The 24386-nt window shown below is 50.3% G+C and overlaps 1 protein-coding gene across 1 annotated transcript; it reads left to right on the forward strand.

The window, feature by feature from the left end:
• The first annotated feature begins 955 nt into the window (after positions 1–955).
• Positions 956–23209, forward strand: ILKAP (ILK associated serine/threonine phosphatase). The gene is made up of 12 exons (XM_028105175.2): positions 956–1083; positions 8321–8386; positions 8859–8915; positions 11779–11898; positions 13599–13725; positions 15879–15985; positions 16355–16448; positions 16728–16815; positions 18357–18478; positions 21429–21548; positions 22649–22730; positions 22917–23209. Exons 1-12 carry the CDS (start codon positions 1029–1031, stop codon positions 23058–23060), a joined length of 1182 nt encoding a protein of 393 aa, XP_027960976.1. The 5' UTR covers positions 956–1028; the 3' UTR covers positions 23061–23209.
• The last annotated feature ends 1177 nt before the right edge of the window (positions 23210–24386 follow it).

Raw genomic sequence — 24386 nt, forward strand, 5'->3', positions numbered from 1 at the left:
CGCCAGCAGTGATGGAGACCACTGCCCTGGGACACCTACCTAGGGGGATGCTGGAAAGTGCTTCGGGGGCTGGGGTTTGTGGTAGGTAGTTTTGCCGAACTAACTTTGCTGTGGATTGGGTGTCAGAAGAGGAGGTAACTCCCGGACGGATGCCTTAATCTCATCTAAAAGGCCGGAGGCCCAGAGAAAGCTCACTCGTGCTGGGCGGGACAGGGGGAGGTTCGCGCATTTCCGAGGCTTGGACCACGCGCGCAGTTTGTGTGTGTTCAGACGTGATGAGAGTGGTCTCGTTTTCTTCGTCTGTCGGAGGCTGATGTCCACGCTGGCTCAAACTGTGTCCTTTCAGCAGCAGGACGCCGAGGCCCCGCTGTGCGCACGGCCGGCGGTCCCAGGCCGGGGGGCTCACCCGCTGCTTCTCCGGGGCACCTCGCGGAAGCGCCCTCTTTCCCGCCCGCCGCCAGCCTGCACTGGCGCGGACAGGTCGACGCAAGCACCCCGCCCCCTGCGTTTCCCGGGGCTTCGCTGCTAGCGCCCGGGGTCGCCTCGCCTTCTCCGTCTCTACAAGCGGTCCAGGAATGCGGGCCTCTGCCGAGGCGGTGTGAGGACGAAGGGACCGCACGCCTTCCCGGACCTCAGGGCCCGCTACGCTGCCACTAAGCGCCAACATTTCGGTCCACAGCGGCCTTCTAGGAACCGGCTGCCCGTCCCAGCGAGAGCAGGAAGGGCCGGCCCTGCCGCCTGCAGGGAACGTGGCGACCGCGGCGTCTCCCCCGCCCACCCACAGCGCAGGCAACCTGCGCGCATGCGCGCCGCCCCGCCCGCCCGCCCGCGCGCAGGACTCTGGGGCGGCCGCGCCACGCCGCGCGCGGATTGGTGCTGTTTCGGGCCCGCCTTCGGGTGATTGACGGCGCCCGGGCCGCCACCGCCCCGCTGCCGCCGCTGCCGCCGCCGCTGCTGCTGCCGCCGTCGCCGCCGCCGCCGCCCGCAGGCTGCGCGACCGCCGCCGCCGCCGCCGCCCCTCCTTGGCCATGGACCTGTTCGGGGACCTGCCGGAGCCCGAGCGCTCGCCGCGCCCGGCTGTCGGTAAGCGGTGGCCTCCCGGCCGGCCGGCGAAGGGAGGGCGGGCGGCGGCGGCCTGGAGGCCCGCGGCGCCTGAGGCGGGCGGCGGGGCGGAGCGGGGCCGGCGGCGGGCCTCCGCCATGTCTGCTGCGCACGGGGTTGGGGCGGGCTCGGGAGCGGGCCGCCGGCCGCCGCTTCCTTTGTGTGCGGCCCGCACGTGCGGCGGCGGAGGGCGGCCCGGGCCCGTGCCCGCGGCCCGCGGCCTCTCGGCCGGCTCCCCACCACCGGCCCCGCGGGCGTGACGGCGGTCGGGCTGCAAGTTCGGGCTGCAGGTGGCTTTGTGTTTACCCCGGACGCCGCAGCCAGCGCCGGCGTCATCCTTGGTGTGTCTGAGGCCCGGAGGGGAGCGCTCGTCCTCCGCGCTCTGACGATTTGACTTTTTGCAGGAGTTTTCTCTTGCGTCCGCGGCCCCGCAAAGGCAGCAGCACTAGCGCAGGTGCGCTCGTCTGCTGCGCCCCGGGCCCGGGCGGGTGCGTGAGCTCCACGCACGAGCAGCCTGGGACCAGGCCTTTGTTAGCGCGGTGTGTCCAGTGCGCAGGGCTCGCTGCGGGTGTAACTGTGCGGGACTTCCTAGCACTTCCACACGCTGGACGTTCGGCGGACGCTCCACCGCAGGGTCGCATTTCTGAGCCTGTCTCGGTGGCAGACGACCTGAAAAACTTTAAGAACAAGTTCAGATTTCCAGGCTCCCCTCCGTCCACTGGAGCGGAAAGCCTCCCAGGTAGGGTCCTGAATGTGTGTTGTTAAACCCCAGGGGATTTTCACCGGCCCGCTCAGCAGGAGTCAGAAGACCGGGGTTTTGGAAGCCACTGTTGGAGGGAATAGGAAGGGGACAAGATCCAGTCTTTGCTTTTGCAAAAAGAGCTTATATCTGAATGCAAGTGATTGTGATTCAAACTGGCAAAGTTACTGACTGTGGGAGACGCGGAGGGCCTGGAGGAGTGATGTTTGTAGTCCCTCCAGGAAGACTGCGGAAGGAGGCGGTGCTGGAAGTGGGCCTCTGACGTGATTTGCAGAGATTCTAGGCAAGGGAACGGTGTGGGGGGACGTTCAGTCCTCTGGTTTGTCTGAGCATACCAGTGTGGAGGAGTGGTGAACTTGGGCCCTGAGGAAGGGGTGGTCCTGCCCTGCAACGGGGCTTGGATTCTGCTTCTCAGGTGTGAACGGCCTGGCCAGGCTTTATGGAGCCATTATACCTAGTAACGGCACTTACTCTTGCCCACTTACCGTTCTGATGGTACAGAAACATCTAAATAACTGTCTCTGAGCCATTCACTTGCTAAATTGTTGTAGTTGTGGGTAAAATTGTTCTACTTGTAGGTGAAAACTCTGGCTTTGTGTATGCAGTCTTTTTTTTTAACCCTGTCGATGGAGTATATCTTCTCTTTCAGTATGTTTGGGGCAGAGTTTGGATTTGCAGATGTGCCTGTAAGCCTATCATTTAAAGAAAAAAAAAATCTCCATTACTTTTTACCCAGAATTAATTTGTCTGCTCAGGAGAAGGCACCCTTTATAAGATACAAAATCTGACAACTCCTAACTCTTACAAGTTGGTACTTGGCAGCTTGCCACCGAATACAGTGAGTGGGGAGGGCATCTCCAACCCTGTCTGGGATGCCAGGGGAGCAGAGGGGCTGCAGTGTTTAAACCCCTGTTCCCTGGAAAGTGGATTAGTGAACTGCTCCCTGCTTGTGGGAAGGGCACTGCTGCTGTCACAGGGCCTGCTTGGCTGAGTGTATTTAAAAAAAACAAAACAAAACAAAGAAGGCATGCTTTCTGAATCTGTAGACGGCAGGAAGCTGAGCGGGATAAGTACTAAAGTGGGTGACAGAGTTGGGATCCAAAGTTATCTTGACAGGCAGTTAATACCGACAAAATGAGATTTAACAGGTTAAAACAATCATTTGAACAAGAACAGAACCTGAGGCGCCTGGGTGGCTCAGTCAGTGACACATCTGCCTTCAGCCAGGACCGAGCCCCGCATTAGCGGGGAGCCTGCTCCTCCCTCTCCCTCTGTTGCTCCCCTACTTGTGCTTGCTCTCTGTCAAATAAATAAAATCTTAAAAAAAAAAACAAAAACAATCTGATTTCATGATCTTGTGAAAAAACTGTGATTTTTGAAAAACTAATTTAAATGCTGTACTTTGTTTCAGAAAACCAATGATATTGGTTGATAAAATTAAAAATGGAGTAAATGAAAGGAAAATAAGGTTGGTTTCAAAAAGTGGATGGGAAGATGAGCAAAACTGCACCATCGTGAGCCTCACACATGATGTGCAGGTGCTCAGGCAGGGAGCAGTAGAGACCTAGTCATTTTCACAGTCGCAGAGAAGAGTGGTTTTGGACATGTTAAGAAACTGGTTTCAGATCCACTAACTGCCTTCTTCTGTGACTGTTCCCACATCTGTAAAGTAGGATTGCTGCCTCCTACTGTTAGCACATGTGTTAGAGAGTACTACATGCCTGGTGCTTAGTGCAGGTGTAGCACATGGTCAATGCTTAGTAGATGCTAGTGCTTAGATGTTAGTCTGTGAGCTGTTAACTTTAACTGCTATTTAAAAGGAAAAAAAATGCACTCTTAACTGGATTTTGTGAGTGTCCAAAGGGAGGAACTTTCACACTGCTCAGATCACATTGAGTGTATTTTGTTCTTTGGTTTTTTTTTAAATACTCCATCTAATGTTCCTGCCTGCAAGCCTCTTAATTTTTATGGTCTGAAGAAAAATGTAGAAGGAACGCATTAAATGTTTTCAGATTTTGTGTTAAATGAGTAGTTTTCATGCCAGCACTTACAGATTTGATTGCTGAGTGACTCAAGTTTTTGTATGTAGAGAGTTGACCTAAACGAGGAAGTATGCCCATATCAGACGGGAATGAAACTGCTCTCTCATACTCCTGAAAGTGCTACCTGCATGTCTTTAAGATCAACAGCTTATACTTGATAATCCAAACAAGTTAAAGGTGTCCTGGTTTAAAGTTGCTCTGACAATAAGTTGGTTTCAGTTTTATAGGGTGGTTCTTTCAGTTACTAGGTTGCTACGCCACTATACTTTAAAACTGATGGTCAGCTGTCAGAACTATGTAAATATTGCATGGTAGGCCATCTTCGAAATATTTCTTTCCAAAAAAACCCTGGAGATCTGTATAAAATAAAGGTTCAGATACTAGAACAAAGTACTAATTGTAAAACTTCAGGGGCAAGCAAGAAAAAACTCTTAAGAAATTAAAATGGATTTAACTATGTAAAAATAAAAATTTCTGCAGGGCAAAATACCACAAAAGCAAAAGACAAACAGAAAACAATTTCGTAGGGGCACCTGAGTGGCTGTAGGTTAAGTGTCTGCCTTCAGCTCAGGTCGTGATCCCAAGGTCCAGAGATGGAGACCCACATTGAGCTTCCTGCTCAGCGGGGAGTCTATTTATCCTTCTCTTTCTCTCAAATAAATGAAATTTTTTTGAATCATCTCTAATTTTTTAATAACTCTGAGGGATGTGAACCCTTTTTTTTTTTTTTTTAAGATTTTATTAGAGAACGAGCAGGTGGGAGGGGCAGAGGGAGAGGGAGAAGCAGACTCCCCACTGTAGGGAGCCCGATGCGGGGCTCGATCCTAGGACCCTTGTGATCATGACCTGAGCTGAAGGCAGACGCTTAACCGACTGAGCCATCCAGGCGCCCTTGAAAATAAATTAAGTCTTAAAATAAAATTTCGTACACATTACCAATGATCCCTAGTAAATGAATGGTTCAAACACATCAGTAAGAAAAAGACAGGTAGCCCATTTGAAATTGTCAAAGGCTGTATCCTGACAGTTCATGGAAGAAGAAATGCAAATGACCAGTCAGCCAAAACCAGTGCTTAGCTTCCTCAGTCACTGAGGAAAGGAATAGCAGATCACTGATGCATCATGTTTTCACCGAGCAGATTAAAAATTGGCATCATGGTGGTGAAGATGGAGAGAAATGGACATTCTCATAAAGTGTGTTGGGGGTAGACATTACCACCACTTTTTGGAAACAGATTTGGACATCTGTCAAATTCAAACTACTCATATGCTTTGACCTAGCAGTCTAGCAGATTAAGCAGGGATATGTGTCTAAGGTTGTTTACTGTGGCATTATTGTCATGTGAGAAACTGGAATCAGCCTGCATGCCCATCAGTAAGGGGACTGGACAAGTGTGTGGCAGTGCCTCCCACACAGAACAGAACATTAGCTGTTGGGAAGAGTAGTTAGACCCAGATGTGCTGGCCTGGAACATGCCTGGAGGGCTTACATGAACAAGGGTATATGGAGAATGTTGTGTACAGTATGCTTCTGCCTCTTAAAAAATAAATGCATGTACACAAGTGCATCAGCCTAAAAAGAAATTGGAACATAACACTCAGCTGTTACCCTACTTCCCCAAAGTCATACTTTGTCTAATTATTGCTGACCCCAATACTTTGGAGTACTCTTTATCCAAAATGGAATATAAGGTTCTGGCTAATCAGACATTTCCATTATAGCATGTATCACCTACAGATTTTATTTTTAAGTAATCTCCACACACAGTGTGAGGCAAGAACTCACAACCCCGAGATCGAGTCACGTGCTCTACTGACGGAGCCCTCCAGGCACCCCACAGATTTTATTTTTTTAAGAATCCAAATACAAGCTATTATAAGCGATCCTTTCAATGATGCAAAAAGTATTCCAGAGATCAAGAACCTTGGGATTGTCTTCGTAGGATTGTCAGAGGGTTAAATGAGATGGTGTTCGGAGGCAGTGTGGCACCTCGCAAGGGCACAGACGGAAGCAAGGATGCCTGGGTTTGACTGCCCGCTCCTCACCGGCTCTCCCGTAGTTCCACCTGATTGCCTCAGTCTCCTCATCAGTAAGGAACAGCAATAATAGCACTCACCTCATAAAACTGTTGTAAGGATTTAGTGCATTGGAAACACGAAGCGCACTGGAATAGTGCCTGGCAGGGAGGCAGTGTTAATTATTCTTAAGAGCCGTTTCAGTTGTGACCACCGAAAATGAGACGATCTCGTTGTGTTTAATTGAAGTAGCACTCAGAATTCCAGAGTGAGAAAGGAGAAGTGGGGAGCCTCATTTGATGTGGCACGAGGAGATGGGCCACTGTCTGGGGATGGTGCTCAGATCAGGGCACTTTCAGAGCTGTAGCCAAAGGACAGAGGCCAGGCTGGTGCTAAGCTGGAAGCTCTAGGGTGACGAATGCTTGTAAGAGCTGAAAATGTATTACCTGGGAAGGAGGACTTCCCCCATTGGACATTGGCAGGGGAAAGACCTGATTTAGATGGGTAGTTTAATTTGGAAATTAAAATCTGACCTGACCCAAGGGTTGGTTGCTCTTCAGGTTGGCCTCCTCCCTGTAATGTTCTCTCTCCCCAAGAAGCCCGGCTCTCTGGCCCCACTGAACATAGTGTGCTTGCTCTACATTGTCCCATACAGTTTTCAGTCTGTGAGGAGAATGGACATTTGATGGTTAGACCCAGTTTGGTTCGGGTTAGATCCAGTTTCCTCTTGGAAGTGCCCTGCTAGAATATTAGGGACTCTTGTAGGAGGATTACAGAGTGAGTAAGTGGTTGTTCTAAATGCCATTTAATGTCCTCATGATGCTGCAGTTTGAATACCTCCGTAGAGCGTATATGTCACTTGTGAGGAAAATGAAAGTATTTGCAGTTACTTAGTCTGTTTGGACTCCTGAGGGATAACGATAATGGAGTAGACATTTCCCATTTTGAATTAGGGTGTAAAGCAGAAGAGTTGCTTTTTGTTAAATCAGGAATTTATAAGGTAATTTAAGGTACTTTTGACCTAAAAACTCCTGAAGAAGTTTCTTTCCTTGGAGTTTCTAAATTTTAAACTAAATTTTTGTTTTTATTATTTGTTTCTTTGCTTATTTTTTAAGTAGGCTCCACACCCAGCATGGAGCGCAACACGGGGCTTAAACTCACGACCCTGAGATCGAGACCTGAGCTTTCCCAACTTAACCGACTGAGCCACTCAGTGGTTTTTTTTTTGTTTCTAAGAGAGTAGAATTGGGGACGCCTGGGTGGCTCAGTTGGTTAAGCATCCGACTTTGATTTCGCCTAAGGTCATGGTCTCAGGGTCGTGGGGTTATCCCCTGGGGCTCTGTGCTCAGCGCTGCTCTCACGCTCCTGCGCTTTCTCTCTCAAATGAATAAATCTTAAAAAAAAAAAAAAAAAAAAAGAATAGAATCGATACCCAGCTCATTTCTACATAGAGGCAAAGGGTCGATATAGATGAGCCTTTTGGAGCATACAGTTGAATTGGTTTTTAAATGAGTACATTTCTGTACTTGAACTTTGAGGAACAAGAGGTAGGACAAACTTCATAGGATGGGAATGGGCACGCCTACATCTTCAGCCCTGTGTTTCCCCCATTTCCTGTGTACCAATCCCTATATTTAATAGCTTAAATAGAAATTTGGGGGAAAGCTGGAGAATGAAGAACGGTGGTTAAATTTTATGTGGAAAGGGACAATTGAATAAAAAACATTTAAGACCAGTCCTCTTGGTGTGTAAATCTTCAGGTTTTTAAGATTTAAAAAATTTCCCTGGCTTTCTCCTGAGTTTATGTTGGAGTATCTGAAATTCCTCATTTTCTCCATAGGTAGTAATTAAGTGGGCACTGTGCTGGGGATGCCAAGTTCACGCAGATTTGCTTCCATCAGGCTCTCACCTCTGTGCTCATTGTTTGAGATTCTGGTGGGTGGTTCGTTCAGAATGCTATTGAAACCAGACTTTTTAAGACCGTAGATCTTTGGTCAGACAGAGATCCCTCTGTCTTTGACGTTTTATCTTGAGGGACCAAATAATTATTTTGTTGCTCTAGAACTAGTATTTTTCTTCCCAGGATTCATTTTTTAAAAAAAGGTTTTTCAGTGTTTGCTGCTTGCAGGAATGAAATTACTGAGAAAAATACTGGTTTTCCTCAGAATATCCAGTGGCCCTTCAGACGCCCATGGGTCATCTTTCATTGCATTTATGTTGACTGTAACTGTTGGAAGCAAATGTCTGTGTTAGATATTAGCTACTGAGAAAATACTTTGTAGAACTTGGTACAGCTAGGAGGAGAAAATCTGAATAGCAAACACCTCCAAAGGCCTCCCCCTTTGACCACCTGTCCTGCCTGATGACCGAATGTTCTTTAAGCAGGCTCTCTGTGTTCTAGGCAAAGAAGCTCAGAAGGGACCTCTGCTTTTTGATGACCTCCCTCCGGCCAGCAGTACTGACTCAGGTACAGTCTTCAGGCTCTCCCAGGTGTGTGTCAACGTGTCATCCTGGGGTTGTAGTTGTCTGAATCTTTCTCCCTTTCCCCCATTTTCAACACACAGATGTTTTAGGTGTTGGACTGTCTTAAGTTTTGAATCCATGGCATCAGGTAAGGCAGAAAAATCCACTAGTCGCTAGCCCTGAGGAACTGCATAAAAATGTTGAGCAGTTTTCTCTGGTTCATTTGAGTGTTTATTTTATTAGCTGAAATAAGATTTAACTCTTTCAGGCAGATATTTGTTTCCTTTGAATTGAGAGGACCTTAAAATAAAATAGGTTCAAGACATTATTTACCGAAGTATGAGTTGCCACTGGATTGACACGAGAGGTTTTGAGTTTATTTCAATGACCTGCATTGGTGTCCTGGTGGGATGGATTCTGAAACTTAAGCCTCACCCAGGTTTTGTGGGCTCACTAAGTGTTCTGCTGTGTTTCAGGGTCAGGGGGACCTTTGCTTTTTGATGATCTCCCACCAGCCAGCAGTGGCGATTCAGGTAAGTGGTAGGGAAAAAATTCAGTGTGTTGATGGGAATAATACATACAGAATTTATTCTTTTTTTTTTTTTTTAAAGATTTTATTTATTTATTTGAGAGAGAGAGAATGAGAGATAGAGAGCACGAGAGGGAAGAGGGTCAGAGGGAGAAGCAGACTCCCCGCGGAGCGGGGAGCCCGATGTGGGACTCGATCCCGGGACTCCAAGATCATGACCTGAGCCGAAGGCAGTCGCTTAACCAACTGAGCCACCCAGGCGCCCCAGAATTTATTCTTATGTAAAATGTATTTATTAATAGATTTTAACAGGGTTTAGGATGACATTAAGTATAGCATAAGATTTATTAAAATAAAAAATACATAGGCACCATGAGGTAGAAGCAAAAAGATCATATACTACGTCACTTTTTGGTGATTATTTTTTACTTGGAATTCAACCTCTTGGAAATAACTTTAAGAATTAAGAGTTCAGTCATTTACTTTGAACTTTGTTATTAACAACAACAAAAAATCTCAGAGTATGCCTCTGCCTCTGTCTTTTCCTGACAAACTCAAATATATTCAGCAGAAGTATCTGAATATATGAAATAGTTAAAACATTTTTAATATCCCTGAACCTGATAGTTTTCTCTTTTATGGCACTTACATTAAAAAGACTTTGATCTTAAGAAAATGAAATCTGAATGACACTGGTTTAGTGACTGGTACAGACCATGTGCAGGAATTTTCTTGAAATTCAAGACCTTGGTTGATTATTTTCAGTCAATCCTTACACGTTCTCAAGAATCTCTTTATTGATTTGATTTCATTTTTGTCAAACCTGTTAACATTGGTTGCACCTGTTCCTGTAAACGTGTTTTCCTCTTTACGTCGCAGTTAGGTAGAGGGAAGAACAAAGCAGATTCCTTTCGGTTGTCACCGTGATGAATCTGTTGCTCCTTATGACTGAGAGCTTCTCACATGGAATTCCCCTAAGTGGGGGCAGGGCAGGGGGCACAGGACAGAGGGAGGGGACAGTGGGGGATGCAGGCCGTTTTCATATGCAGTTATCGTCTGGTGTAAGAACCTTATGTCATCAAGTGAAACATTTGCTGCTTTTTAAGTAGATTTTTTTGTGTCATTAATTCATTACATAAAAATCATCAGGATTAGTCTAGAATGTATGGATTAAATTAGTACAGTTCCTGTATTTAGAAAAAGTTATTATAATCATCTTAGACAAGAATTCTCAGGTTTTCAGGCCTGTGGACCCATACTAAAACAGTATAGCATTCTCACACAGTTAAGGCTAAAACTGCCCCAATAAAGACAGTATTCTTTTTTCTTAAGATTCTGTTTATTTGGGAGAGAGGGAGCATGCAGGGGCAGGGGCAGAGAGAAAAGCAGACTCCGAGCTGAGCAGGGAGCCTGACACAGGCAGGGCTCGATCGCGGGACGCTGGGATTGTGACCTGAGCCAAAGGCAGACGCTTAACCGACTGAGCCACCCAGGCGCCCCAAGACAGCGTTCTTACAATGAAAGTTAATGTGTGTAAACAGGGCTCTTAACAGATTTAATAAAAGAAAGAAAATTGACCATAGCTATGTCTTAGTTCTTCATAGGGCAAAAGACAGTCAACTAGTAACAACTTAGAAGATTTCAGCACCATTATTAACAAGCTTGATTTTTTCGGATATAGAATCTAACCTTGCATCCAATATATTGGATTTCTTGAGAAGACATAGTCACCATTTACAAAAATCGACTACATTCTAGGCCATAAAGTAAGTCCCAACAAAGAATTGATTTCATGTACAGACCACATTCTCTGGCTACAGTGTGATTCAATCAGGAGTCAACAACAAAGCTATAAAAATGTCTCTGTTTTGCCAAGTTAAAAGAGAGGAAGATTGTTTTACATACACACTGGGAAAGCTGGAACCGACAGTAAGTGACAGGCTACCGGAGAGACCTCTGGGGAAAGTGTATTGGAAACATCTGTGAAATTTTCCGTTAATGTGCCTGATTATGTGGGGCGGGACTTGTGTGTTAGGTTCTACTGTTGCAGACGTCTGTCCTTGTGCAAGTAATGGACTCTTCTTGAGGGCAAGGACATTTTCTTCCCTTTCTCCTCAGTGCTCAGAAATGTCTGGCAAACACTAGTTGAGTAACGGTTGCCTGCCTTCATACTGAAACACAGAGAATAGAGCCCTTTATTAGGACAGCGGCTGCCATTCATGGGATACGTGATGACCCAGGCACCATGATAAATGCTTTACATACCTCGTCCCCATCGGTTTTAAAGTCACCTTCCGAGATGACAGAATTCTCCCTGTGTCACAGATGAAGAAACTTAAGTAGCTTGCCTCAAGGGCACACCTCCGTGAGTGGCAGAACTGGGACTTGAAACGAGACTTTTCTCCGCCCAAGATGGGCTCGCACTGCAGGGGCTCTTAGCGTCGGCTTCGAGTATGGATTCATCCCTCTGCAAGTGTGAATGGCTTCAGCAGTCCTGTTTTGCCTTTCACAACACCAGCAGTTCCTGAAGCCTGACATTTACCTCATGTTAACCCCCTTTTGGCACTTACTACTTTTTTGACTTGTTTAGGATGTGTCACTTGGCAGATTTTGGAAACTCCTGTTTACAAATAAGAGCTTGTGGCTCTGAGACATCGTGTGTGTGCGATGGGGTCCCCCCCCCCGTTGGTTCCCCGGGCGCGCTGCCCCGCCCCTTGAGGTGGTAGTCGTGACCACTGCACCTGCCCCTCTGCCCCTACTCATGCGCCACGTGTGTTGTGTCTCGGGTTGGGGGTGGGGCCTGGTCTGCTGGGGACTTTCCTGCTGGTCTATAGCTCTGTCTCTCTCTGGCTTTTCCTTGTGTCCAGGTCCTCTTGACACTTCGATGTCCCAGATGGTAAAGAACGAAGAGAAAGGAGCAAAAAGAAAAGCCCCCGAAGAAGAGAAGAATGGCAGTGAAGAGCTTGTGGAAAAGAAAGTTTGTAAAGGTTTTCAGACAGTTTGAAAACAAATGTATTAGACTTCATATTTTAAAACAACCCAGAGCAAAATCGAGCTCCGCTTTCTGATTTATGGCGCTTCCTTTTTGTGTCTATATTTAAGAAGCCGGTAGGGTTCCCTTTTTGCAAACAGGTTTCCAAATTTACTTTTGCCTCCTCTCTTTACTTTCCCCATTCATGTGTGATCCTACCTTTGGTCAGATACGAAACCTACATTTGTTCCTCAAGGGTGAAAACACCAGGTGGTTTTGACTTTACCTTCTCTAGTGAACTGTTAGCTTATTGAGCACCCACTTTCTCTCTGACTCCCTGTCACTGTTCACAGCCTGTTGATGAGCACCTTGAATTCTGTGACTAGCATAGTAGGCAGCATCCCAAGAGAGAGCCTGAGGCTGGAAAAAGCAGTTGGAATTTGTCATCAGCTATGTAACTTGTCAGAGTAGAGAAGAAATGAGAGGTACCCGTTAGAGAGAGGTAGGTGTGGGTGTTCACACACTGTACCAGACCACTTCGTCCCATGCCCCAGAGATGCGAAGCAAAAGCTGCAGGTGTGCGAGAGGGTTACTAGCTCGCTGTAAGGACGGGGTCTTCAGCTTAGCTTGTCGCTGCCCTTAGCTCAAGAGTACGATGCCCGCCAGCAACGGCTCTGTAAAGCGTTCATTTTAGTATTTACATGGCCCTACGGTGTCCCGAAAACGAACTTAGCCTAGCCATTAAATATAAATAGACTGCTGTGCCTCCGGTGAGCTCTTCGATCCTTCTCTTTCTCAGGTAGAGTTGAAGCAACTGTCTTACCATTTGTTCAAGTTCTTTACCAGCCTCAGGCATGGAAATCAATATTTTCAGATGTCCAACAGGGCATTTGGGGTAAACTCTACTTACTAGCATTCCCTGAAACTCGGAATTTTTCTGCCCTCATTAGTTACCGACAAGACTAGATTTGTACGTAATTCCTTGCCCGGTTCGGGATGACCGCACGTTCCTTGCTCTGGTACTCGACTTAACGCCTTAGCCGGAGCTGTTGGTTACTAACATACCGCCGGTTCAGGATGACCGCACGTTCCTTGCTCTGGTACTCGACCTAACGCCTTAGCCGGCGCTGTTGGTTACGAACATACCGTCGGTTCAGGATGACCGCACGTTCCTTGCTCTGGTACTCGACCTAACGCCTTAGCCGGAGCTGTCAGTTACGAACATACCGTCGGTTCGGGATGACTGCACGTTCCTTGCTCTGATACTCGACCTAACGCCTTAGCCGGAGCTGTCAGTTACGAACATACCGTCGGTTCGGGATGACCGCACGTCCCTTGCTCTGGTACTTGACCTAACCACCTTAGCCGGAGCTGTCGGTTACTAACATACCGTCGGTTCGGGATGACCGCACGTTCCTTGCTCTGGTACTCGACCTAACGCCTTAGCCGGCGCTGTCAGTTATGAACATACCGCCGTCTGTTGCCTCCTCTTTGCTGTTCAGCCTTTGAGACACTATCTTCGTCCAGCAGTGGTCTGAGTTTAGTTCCAGCTCTGAAGCTGGGGAGATAGATGGCTTGAGGGTACAGCTTCTTTATGTGCACAATGAGGACATTACTGAGCAAAACAGCCAGAGTTCCCTCTCATTTGCTCTGGGACTAGGGCTTCTGGAGGGAAGAGCACAGTTTTGTATTGGCTTTTTGTTCTCTTTTCCTTAGCCTCCTCAGTGATCTTCGGTTTGAAAGGCTATGTGGCCGAGCGGAAGGGCGAGCGGGAGGAGATGCAGGATGCCCACGTCATCCTGAATGACATCACGGAGGAGTGTAGGCCCCCGTCATCCCTCATGTGAGTGTTCATGCTTCGACAAGCCTGGTTGGCACAGAAGTCTCCGTTCTGACTGGGTGGTTGGACCGTGTTCAGTTTGTATTTACTAGAAAGAATGGCTTATCGATGGGACTGCTTGGTTCGGGGTCTGTGGTTCTTAGCTGGGGTTGATTTTGCACACTACTGCCCCTCCCTGACATTTTTTGGTGTCACGTGGAGGGGTGTGCAGCTGGCATCTGGTGGTTGGGGGGGCTTGGGATGCTGCTAAACATCCTACAGAGCACAGGACAGCCCTGCAGCAGAGAATTGTCCAGCCCCAAATGTCCTTCCTGCTGAAGCTGAGAAACCTGTTAAACAGGAAAGGAGTCTCCACATTGTGGGTCTTTGGGTGTGGTATTCTTCGTCAATATCTGAAGAGCTTCCAGCAGAGAATAATCTTATTCTGTGAGCCAGTAGGTAGAGTGGGAAGCTGCTAATTACAGCCGCATGTGGGAATCAAGGAGAGCTAGTGTAATAGGGCCTAAAAAGAGAAGAAAAAGCAGAAATGGCATCAAGGAGAAGAAAAATGGAAAATTTTCCTGCAACTGCACAAACTAAAATTAAGCCTTTGGATAAGCTTTAGGCATGGAGGAAAACCACCAGAAGGTAGGACATCAAGGTATGTCCTACTAAGGTAAGTGAACATGCATTACGTTTACACATACGATAATGTGTCTACTGCATAATTACATAGTCTGCATATTACCAGGTTTCCATAATCACATAATGTATAGGTTACATTCAGTAATGGACACCAGTTGGCCATTAACATGCAGTGTGCTGGAGCCGTTGGTGCTAAAGGCTTTTGTCCAGTTGAAGAAAGGTGGCTGCTGGGAACCTGGTCCTCTGCGGAGGTGACTGTACAGATGCGCGTGCTCACTGTTGTCAGGCTGCCCTTGCTCACCTGGGTGTGCTTTGGGGTTCCTTCTGAAGCCAGGAGAGGGACTTCCGGAGAGCCCCGGGGCCGTGGGCCTCGCTGGGATCACTAAACCGTACTGAGCCGGTCCCACGCATATGAGAACGGTTCAGGGTTAGGAACCAGATGAAGTTCCGTTGTCGTGGCTCAGGATGTCTCCGTTGAAAAGGAACTCAAAACATGTTTGAAAAAGCAGCTCTGCACAGAAAATATCATTTCTCATAGGCATTTTCATTCTTCCTTCTCAAAACAGTTCGAATCATTAATGACATTTGTTCTGTATCACATTTTCTGGCAAAATTTGGAAGGGGAATAGGGATAGGAGTGTGGCGAGACGCGCCTGGAGAACCCGCTGTTGGATCGGTCTGGGCAGCAGCTCTGGGATCGCCCTCTGCTCTCTCAGGTGTTTTTCATCGTCTTGGACCAGTAACTGTTTTACCAGTGTGTTAGCTTATAAAACTAAATCCGACTTAAATAGAAGAAAGTTCTAGTCTTCAGTGAAAGATCAGTTAATCTTGATTTTTGAAAAAAATGTGGGTCTTCAACTTTTTTTCATTATTTTTAAGTAATCTCTATACCCATTGGGGGGCTCAAACCCACAACCCTGAGATCAAAGAGTTGCACACTCTTCTGACTGAGCCAGCCAGGCACCCCTATTTTCATGGCATTTTTAAATTAAAAGTTAAAAATTTGGGGTGCCTGGCTGGCTCAGTCGGTAGAGTGTGCAACTCTTGATTTCAGGGTCGTGAGTTTGAGCCCCATGATGGGTGGTGTAGAGATTACTTAAATCAGCGAACTTTAAAAAAAAATAAAAATGAAAATACCATCAAAGTTACTTCAACATTTGTCTCAGTTAATGCTGTGTCTTTTTTTCTCATTTGTGACAATGTGGTGTCTTACCAGGGGACATCCTCTGTCTTGTGAATGCTCACTGTTTGAGATAAGATTTAGAGGCCTGGGGACGCCTGCGTGGCTCAGTCAGTTAATCGTCTAGACGCCTTTGGCTCAGGTCATGATATTGAGGTTCTGGGATCGAGCCCCATGTCGGGCTCCCTGCTTAGCGGGGGCCTGCTTCTGCCTCTGCCTCTCCCCCTCCCCCACCCATGTACGCACATGCACTCTCTCTCGTAAATAAAATTAAAAAAAAAAGATTTAGAGGCCTTAGTGGAGAGGCGCAATCTTTGTGAAAATCTCATTAACCATCAGTTTATTCTTCCAGTACCCGGGTTTCATATTTCGCTGTTTTTGATGGTCACGGAGGAATTCGAGCCTCAAAGTTTGCTGCACAGAATTTGCATCAGAACTTAATCAGGAAATTTCCTAAAGGTGGGACTGAGAACTAAATTGGTTTGTGTCCATCTTGGTGTTTGTGGTGTGTGTAAATCAGGAAGATAAGCCACGTTAGAAAGAATCCTTAGTGGCTCTCTGAAGGTGGGGCCGAGGAGAATGGGCTCTGGGCTGAGCAGGTGGTGGCCAAGTAGGGTGCCGGCCTAGGGCTTCCTGTCTGCGTGACGGCACCTTGTGTGGAATGTTTGTGTAGGAGTGTGTATTTGGGAGACTGCAGACCAAACTCAAATGAGCCTGCCTTGCAGGCGAGGAAGTAGAGATGTTCTTGGTCACAGTACAAAAACAAAATGGCAGCAAGAGGCGAATTTCCTCTTCTTAAGAGTTTGTTGTTTGTTCTTTCTGTAATAGGAGATGTAATCAGTGTAGAGAAAACCGTGAAGAGATGCCTTTTGGACACTTTCAAGCATACTGATGAAGAGTTTCTTAAACAGGCTTCAAGCCAGTAAGTTTGACCACATAAAGATGTGTGAATGGTGGGTATGTGTTTGCGTGTGGTTTTCCTTAAACACATTTTAGGTCTTCTTTTAGCTGAGTGTTAGTGCTCACTGTCTGAAAAGTACCTAGCACTGAGTAAGCTCTCATAACTGTAACTGAATCTGAAACAGTAAAAAAGAAAGTTGGTGAGAAACTTTCCACGTTGACTGACCAGTCAGCTCTGGAGTGCATCTCGAAGTTGCTGGCATGTTGGTGGTGACTGGACTTCTGACGTGTCTCCCTGCAGGAAGCCTGCCTGGAAGGATGGCTCCACCGCGACGTGTGTTCTGGCTGTGGACAACATTCTCTATATCGCCAACCTCGGAGATAGTCGGGTGTGTGGCTAGTTGGGTGGCCTGCGAGTGTGCAGCAGGTTGGATGTGCCGGCGGGGGTGAAGTCTGTCTTGTGGGGCTGCTGCCGGGGCCTCTGCAGAGTCTACAATCCGGGTGGGGGACCGGCAGCCACGCTCGAGGCAGTTTGTGTTCTGGCACACTTACGCCCTGTGCAGTGTGTGTGCACGCCTGTCTCGATGGTGCTGTGGGTCATCGGTGTGCAAGGCGCTTAAGTATTTCCCAGCTGCATTTCTCTGACCTCAGACAGTAACCCTTGCCTCCCAAAATCATTGTGATTTCAGAAAAAGTCAAAAGTAGTTGGAGAAGTGCTAGGTGATGTGCCATTTGTCCAGAGCCCAGGCCACATGGCCAAGGGAAGAAAACCCAGTTTCCCACCGTGACATGTCCCATGGTGACACCCGTATCCCAGCCCCAGTTGTGGGGAGTGACTTCAAGCTGGAGGGCGGCACCCCACAGTCAGGTCCCCCCCCGCCCCCCTTGAGAACCTGACGGTCATTTCCATCACCTCTTGCAGCGAGTCTTGTACTCTGTCAGCAGTCACGGTGCCGAAGTGACCCTTCCCATGCTCAGGCGGCGTCTGCTGACCTGCTTCCACCCCCATCACAGAGTGACTTCCAAATAAATGCCCAGCCCTGGGGGTGCAGCAGTGAACATCACAGGCAGTCCCTGCGAGAGTGGGTCTTAGATTCTGGTGATTTTCTAGTAGATGGTCCCAGGTGCACATGTGTTTAGGCTAAATAACGTAACAAATAACGTGTAAAAATCAGTTGGGGCGCCTGGGTGACTCAGTTGGTTAAGCGACTGCCTCCGGCTCAGGTCATGATCCTGGAGTCCTGGGATCGAGTCCCGCATCGGGCTCCCTGCTCAGCAGGGAGTCTGCTTCTCTCTCTGACCCTCTTCTCTCTCATGCTATCTCTCATTCTCTCCCTCTCAAATAAATAAAATCTTAAAAAAAAAAAAAAAAAAAACATGTAAAAGTCAGCCAAAAAAAACAAAGCCTTTGGAGTCAGATCCACGTTGCTCTGCTGGCTCTGCTCCTGGCTCTGCTCCTGGCTCTGCTCCGTGACTGTAGGCACGATACCCATTCTCCAGGCCTCGGCTTCCTCCTCTGGAAGTCTGAAGCTTTCCCAGAAGTTCCCATGCAGCAGACATGGCGGTGGGGCGCACAGAGGCCCATGTGGTCAGCGCCCTCTGCTCCCATGTCTGCCTCCTGTAGACTCATGGGATAGTGCCACTTGGAGGGGTTTTGACCCTCGGCAGGGGCCTCCCTTCTGTGTCACAGGCGAGAAAACAGCAGCCCACGGGGGCAGGGGGCAGTGTACGGTGCTCAGCCAGAGGTGCGAGCTCCAGACTGGAGACACAGAGCAGGGCTTCTCTCCCTGGCTGCCAGGATGCTCCTCTGCTGCTTGAGTCTCTAAACTCATGTTTGTCAGCAGGAGGTGGATCTGAAAGTCCATGGTTAAGCTTTGTCTTCAGCTGGTGACTTTGAGTTTCCTGACTGTTGTAATCTCCATATTCCCAGGCAATCCTGTGTCGTTTTAATGAGGAGAGTCAAAAACATGCAGCCTTAAGCCTCAGCAAGGAGCATAATCCCACACAATACGAAGAGCGAATGAGAATACAGAAGGCTGGAGGAAACGTCAGGTGACGGGGACTGGTGGGCGCTCCGGGGAGGTGGGCTGTCCCCTGTGGGAGTGGCCGGGTAGAACCTTCCCTGTGATGCAGTCTGCAGTGAGATGAGACTGTCCGAGGTCTAACCTGGAGAAGCAGGTGAATGGATGTTGTAGGATTTCACATTATGTCCAAGTGGGAGCAAAAGAGGTACCGGAAACATGGCTCCTTGCATTTGCAGAAGAGGAAGCCTGCCTCAGATTCAAGTTCTCCATCTGCAACATTTTCTCTGTGCCTAGGAACTTGCTTAAATACTACTCTGAATAAGCTACAGTTTTAGGCAAATTCTCCAGAGAGAAAACCTGAAGTGGTGAAGACAGTAGGTCTTTGTAGCGCGTGCTGAGCATCTCTGGGCTTCTTGGCACGGAGGGCCCTGCCTGGCTGGCTCTGTCTGCAGCCCCGGTTCACCTCTCCGGATGTCTCTGACGACCGCATGCCTGCCCTGGTTTAGATCTGCCGAGTCCCTGAGGTAGCTGGTGGGGGCTAACGTCTTTTCTGTACCGCAGGAGAATTCTACTTCAAGGATGTGCTAGGAGTTTGGCCAGAGTGTCTTCTGGTTCATTTTACAGCTTGGCCGTTAGGTTATTAAGTTCCGCTGGGATGAGGGAGCAGTAAGGCATCCATGTAAGATGGTAGTTGCTTGTCCTTGAGAGTGCAGCTTTTTCCCGGTCATTCACTGTGGCTAGCTGGGTTCTGGCCGGTGGTGCTGGGGGCTCTCTGGGGAGCAGTCAGAACTCTGAGTTTGTTCAGAAGTTTCTTAGAACTTTAAAATTCTGCTTTTGTCTGAACTCCGTGGAGAGATTTTGACATTGACAGTCCTATGGCTGGCAGTTACTTTCTGTTTCCTGGTCTGCACAAAATTAAGAGCAGGGTTTGGGTGCCTTAGAGACGTGACTGGACAGTGTGGCTCAGGATGGGCCCCTCAGGGCAGGGAGGGCCAGGGGCTCCGAGCAGCAGGGCCGCACTCTGGTCCGTCCCTCGCCGGAGGCCTGGGCTGGCCTGCTGGATGTTTTCCTCCACACCCTTCCACTTGTATCATTAAAGCATTCGTTTGAAAGTTTTTCGGAAAAAAATTTAAAATAGTAAAACATTGCAACATCAACCACCTAGATTCAGTAGTTAACGTTTTGCTGTATTTGTTTTGTGTGCGTATGTGAGGCCAGCCTGTGTGAAGGTTGGTCTCAGACACAACCACGCAGGAAGGACGGACTCTGGGGTTGGGTTCTCTCCCGCCTTGTCTAAATCCCTGTTACCCCACCTACTTGTAGTGTCTTTGAACCCAGCGTCCGGCTTACCTCGGCCTCCCACTTCCCGTGTGGCACGGTCACTGCTCGGGCTGCACTCGGACTGGCCGGGAGGGGAGGCCGGCGGTCGAGCAGGGTCACTGGTGGCCCATTTGCCTGCATTTTTCGTGGGTCATTGAAGTGGCTTGTGTGCATTTCCTCTCCTCTGGAAGCCGGGCCTGAAGGACTCAGTCAGAGTGCGGTCAGCTTGTCCTGTCGTGCTCTGAAATACAGATGGCTGGCTTCTCCTGGGTCCACGGTTCCGTGGGCTCCCGCTCTCTCCTGTCCCTCCAGCAGGGCGGGGAGCACAGTGCTGGCTCTGGGTGGGACTCTGCCTGGGAAACAAGAATGCAGGCAGCAGCTTCTGTGGTGCGCCTCGGGAGTTGTTCGTGCTCTCTCTACTGGGGTGCGGCTCGAACGGGTCTTTGGGACCTGACAGTCTCGTTGAAACAAGCCAGCTTCGTGACTCAGGTTGGGGGGGGGGGCACGCCCAGTACCTCGTCACTTGGTCACTGAAGGAGCCCTTCGTTAGGTTCTCAGGGTGCTTGTGCTTGGCGCTGCTTCCTGAGAGATGCCCCGCCCTTTGGGCTTTGGCTCTGCTCCTGAGTCCCCTGACCCCTCTCACTGTTCCTTTCATAATTGTACTCGAGAAGACTGCTCGGCTGTCCGTAGATTCCAGCAGGTCTGTGCCCACTGGGAGGGTGACTTTGTGGCCGCAGTGAAGTGCCGGTGGCCAGGCTGGATCCTGACCCTAACTCGGCGGCCCAGGCCAGGGAGGTGTTTCCTGCCACGCATGTCCATCTGCCTCACCTCTACAGAGCTCTCGTGTGTTGGGAAACCGCCACAGACCTCCACGAACAGTGTTGGGTTTTGCCGAGCACTCAGGTCCCTTGCTGTGTGGCTTCTCTGGTTTCACACGTGAGGGTCTGAGGGCCTGCAAGCTTGCAGCTGCCCCAGCTCGCGTAGCATGTAGGCCCGCCAGAACTGTTCATGGGGGCACCGAGCCAGGGCTCTTTCCCCTGCTCAGAGAACTCTGATGACATGCATCCTGTTTAGAGGTCGCCTCCCCATTTTGGATGCCTCATTTAAAAATAGAATGGGTAGAAGTTGAATGTGCAGAATACTACAATTAATCCAGTTTAAAGTGAATCGTATCCATAGCCCGTGTAAAGAAAACCTGCTTCAGGATCTGGGACTAGTTGTTTCCAGGGGTTTTCCAGGTCTGATTCAGTGTAAATACAAATCTTCTAGGCCAGCCGTTCTTACCCTGGCTGTGTGCTCGAGTCACCTGAAGGAGCTTTAGGACAAAAAACAGAGGCAAAGCCAGGCCCCAACCCAGTCCCATCCCGTCAAGTCAAGCCTGGCTGTGGGCAGGTCAGCAGCGGGTTAGGCTGTGGGCTGCTCCGTCAGGGTGCTGCTGGGCTGAGGCGCCGAGGACAGCAGGGATGTTCCTTATCTAGAGCAGTGACGATTCAGCACGAAGTGCGCAGACCTCTCTGTACGGAGGCTGAGAGACAGCAGTGCTGGTTAATAATGCAGCTCCCACAGGCTCCATCCCTTGCTCTGCGTGGAAGACGTGCCTGGAAGTACCGTGAACCCGTGGTCTGTCAGATGGAGTCTTTTTGTTTCCCTCATTTTAGGGACGGTCGTGTCTTGGGTGTGCTGGAGGTGTCACGCTCCATCGGGGATGGGCAGTACAAGCGCTGTGGGGTCACTTCGGTGCCGGACATCAGACGCTGCCAGCTGACCCCCAATGACAGGTAACAACGCCACAGCAAAGGCACAGGGTCTCGTTCTCTTCCCGCCTTGTAGTTTGGATCCTGAACCTGGCGTGGGTGGGGGAGGCCCTGTCAGGGGCACTGCCCGGGCCTGGCGGGGCAGGACGGACAGACGTGGGGTGGGGGTGGGGCGCCCCAGTCTGGTAGGCGAGCGTACATGTGAGTGGGTGATTCCGGCATCATGTGTCAGGGGAGCATGGGGTGCTCTGGGGGACTTGGGCCACATCCCTGTCGGAGGAAGGAGAAGGGCTCTCCAGCAGAGGGAAGACCCACAAAGCCCTTAGAGTGGGACAGAAGAACAGAAGGCCGGGCAGATGCCCGTCCTGGAGAGGGATGGAGGAGTGACAGCAGGGCGCTCTGGGGTTGGGTCGGGAAGGGCCCTGAGTCCCGCGCTGAGGAGCTTGAATTTTAGCTCGTGCTTGCTGGAGAACCGGGGCTGGTATTGAAGCAGAGCCAGGCTGGGTGGGGAAAGAGGTGGCCGTGCTCGGCTGCCCACGGGGATGGCGCCCCGCCCCGCCACAGCCAGGGGCCGCCCTCGGTGAGGAGCCCCTGCTGGGCCTGCTCCCTGTGCTGTGCGAGGGAGCCTCCTCGTGGCCCTGCCTGCTCGGCCTCTGCCCAGTCTCCACTCCTGCCTCTGGCTTACGCGGCCGCTGTGCTCTTACCAGCCTTGGGGGCCTGGGACACTTCCGCCAGCCCCTGTGGTTCTCTGAACCCCGGGCCCCCTGTTGTGTGCGCTGTGCTAGCGCCCCTGCTCTGGGTCGTAGTTGTGGGTTTGTGGGACAGGTCGCTCAGGGTCTGTCACCAAACTGGAGGGGGCGGGAGGGAGCCTGCCCGGCCTTGTGCCGGCTGGGTTCCAGGCACACCGTGTGATCAGTGAGTCCTTTGGATGAGTGCCCCCTCAGAGGAGGAAAACCAAGACCTGGGTGTGAGAATGAGCAAACGAGCATTGTGCCTCAGCACTGTGGGGAAGCTCCTGTCTTAGCCTTTGAGTAGCTGGACAAGTATTTATCTTATCTCCATCGTCATGCTGTTTTATAAAGTTTGCTGCCACGGCCCGTTTATATTTCTCGTCCGTGCTGTAGGTTCATTCTGCTGGCCTGTGACGGCCTCTTCAAGGTCTTCACGCCGGAAGAAGCGGTGAACTTCATCCTGTCCTGCCTGGAGGTAAGAGAGCTCACCAGCGAGGACCAGCTGTGGGAGCTGCGCTTGGGGTGCGGACCTGGGGCAGTTTGCCACGGTGAGCTCCCCCGCAGGGACTCACTGCTTTGCTCTGACGGTGGCTGGGGAACAGCGCCGCCTTGTGGAGATGGCGTCTCGGAGGGTGACAGGGGACCCTCTCCTGCCCGCTAGGATGAGAAGATCCAGAGCCGGGAAGGGAAGCCCACCGTAGACGCCCGCTACGAAGCCGCCTGCAACAGGCTGGCCAACAAGGCAGTGCAGCGGGGCTCGGCGGACAACGTCACCGTGATGGTGGTGCGGATAGGGTCCCCGTGAGGGCCGGCGGGGCAGCGAGGGTGCGGCGGGGCCGGGGGCGCGGCATGGTATTGACTTCACAGGTTCATCGTGTGTGTGTGCACAGTCTGTGTGTTTCGTGTACTCCTGTGGGACTCCCATGGTTGTAAATAAAGGTTTCTTTTTTTTTCTTAGTGTTTTATTTTATTAGATTTGAGCAATTCTTGACCCTTCAGGGGTTGTGTGTGTTTCTGGGTATGCTCTGGGTCTTCCTTATTAAGCCATCGTTGGCATCTTGGATTGGCCCTTGATAGTGACCCACGAGCTGCTCAGTGTGCACGGTTTTGTAGTTCCTGGCACCTTTCCTGTGCTCTCGCCCTTGAAATGACCCTGGTTGGGGAAGTGGCATTGTACGGGCAGGAGACTGAGGTAGGAACCTGCCCAGACAGGCTCTCAGAGCCAAGGGAGGCTACGTGAACGTTGCGGAGCAGGATGTGAGGTTTCGCTGGGGAACGGGGCCTGGTACGAAGCTACTGCTCTCTGGAGTCGCGGGTCTCGGGCCGGCCCTCCCAGAACGGCATGGAATTCGGCTGCTTTCAGATTCAACCCCACTGATAGTAGATGCTGTGTGGGGCCCAAGGACTGGGGGCCCTGGCATTCCCGGGACTGGCATCTGGATGCCGTGGGTGGGAAGCGGGCAGGCTCCTGCTTTGAGCAGTCAGGCTGCCGTTCGGAACAGCCCCGGAACTCCAGCTTCCAGTTTCGGGAATGTGTGTTGTGTGTGTTTGCGGGAACACTTGGAAGGGGGACCCTTGTGATAAAGCCATTAACAAGGGCGTAACTAGCCTGTATACAAGAATGCAGTACTTCTCGAGGCCTTGTGTAAAACAGGTCACACGGTCCCTGTAACTGTATTTCAGTAAAGCGGCTCCTAGGCCTTGTGTAGAGTTTGCCTCAGGATGATGAAAGTCTCTAAAGCCCTGCCTGGGAAGAGGCTGTTTGCTAATGCGCTCAGGCCCCCGCCCAGCACACGCCTTATCGCCCCTTCAGCTCCGTTAGCAGAGCGGAGTCCCTGCTGCAAGTACCTCGGGAGCGTTTTGAGCACACCCTTCCCCAGTGTGGAGCACAGGTTCCATCCCTGACAGCGTACGGCGGGCACCCCTGAAGGAAGGACCCCGGCACCCCAGAGCTGGAAATAGGACAGTTAATTGAGTCCACATCTCCCCACCGCAAACCAGGCGCCCCTAACTCCCCGAACACCACCGTCCCAGAGCTGGGGGTGGCTTCGCGTGGAGGCTTCCCTGGCAAGCCCCCACCCCTGCCACGGTCTTCACGTGATCCAGCCCCCCCCCCCCGAGTGGGAGGCCA

This window comes from Eumetopias jubatus, unplaced genomic scaffold (genome assembly GCF_037043125.1).
Source record: "Eumetopias jubatus isolate StellerSeaLion01/CBP00866 unplaced genomic scaffold, mEumJub1_p1.0 scaffold_3, whole genome shotgun sequence".
Classification (NCBI taxonomy): domain Eukaryota; kingdom Metazoa; phylum Chordata; class Mammalia; order Carnivora; family Otariidae; genus Eumetopias; species Eumetopias jubatus.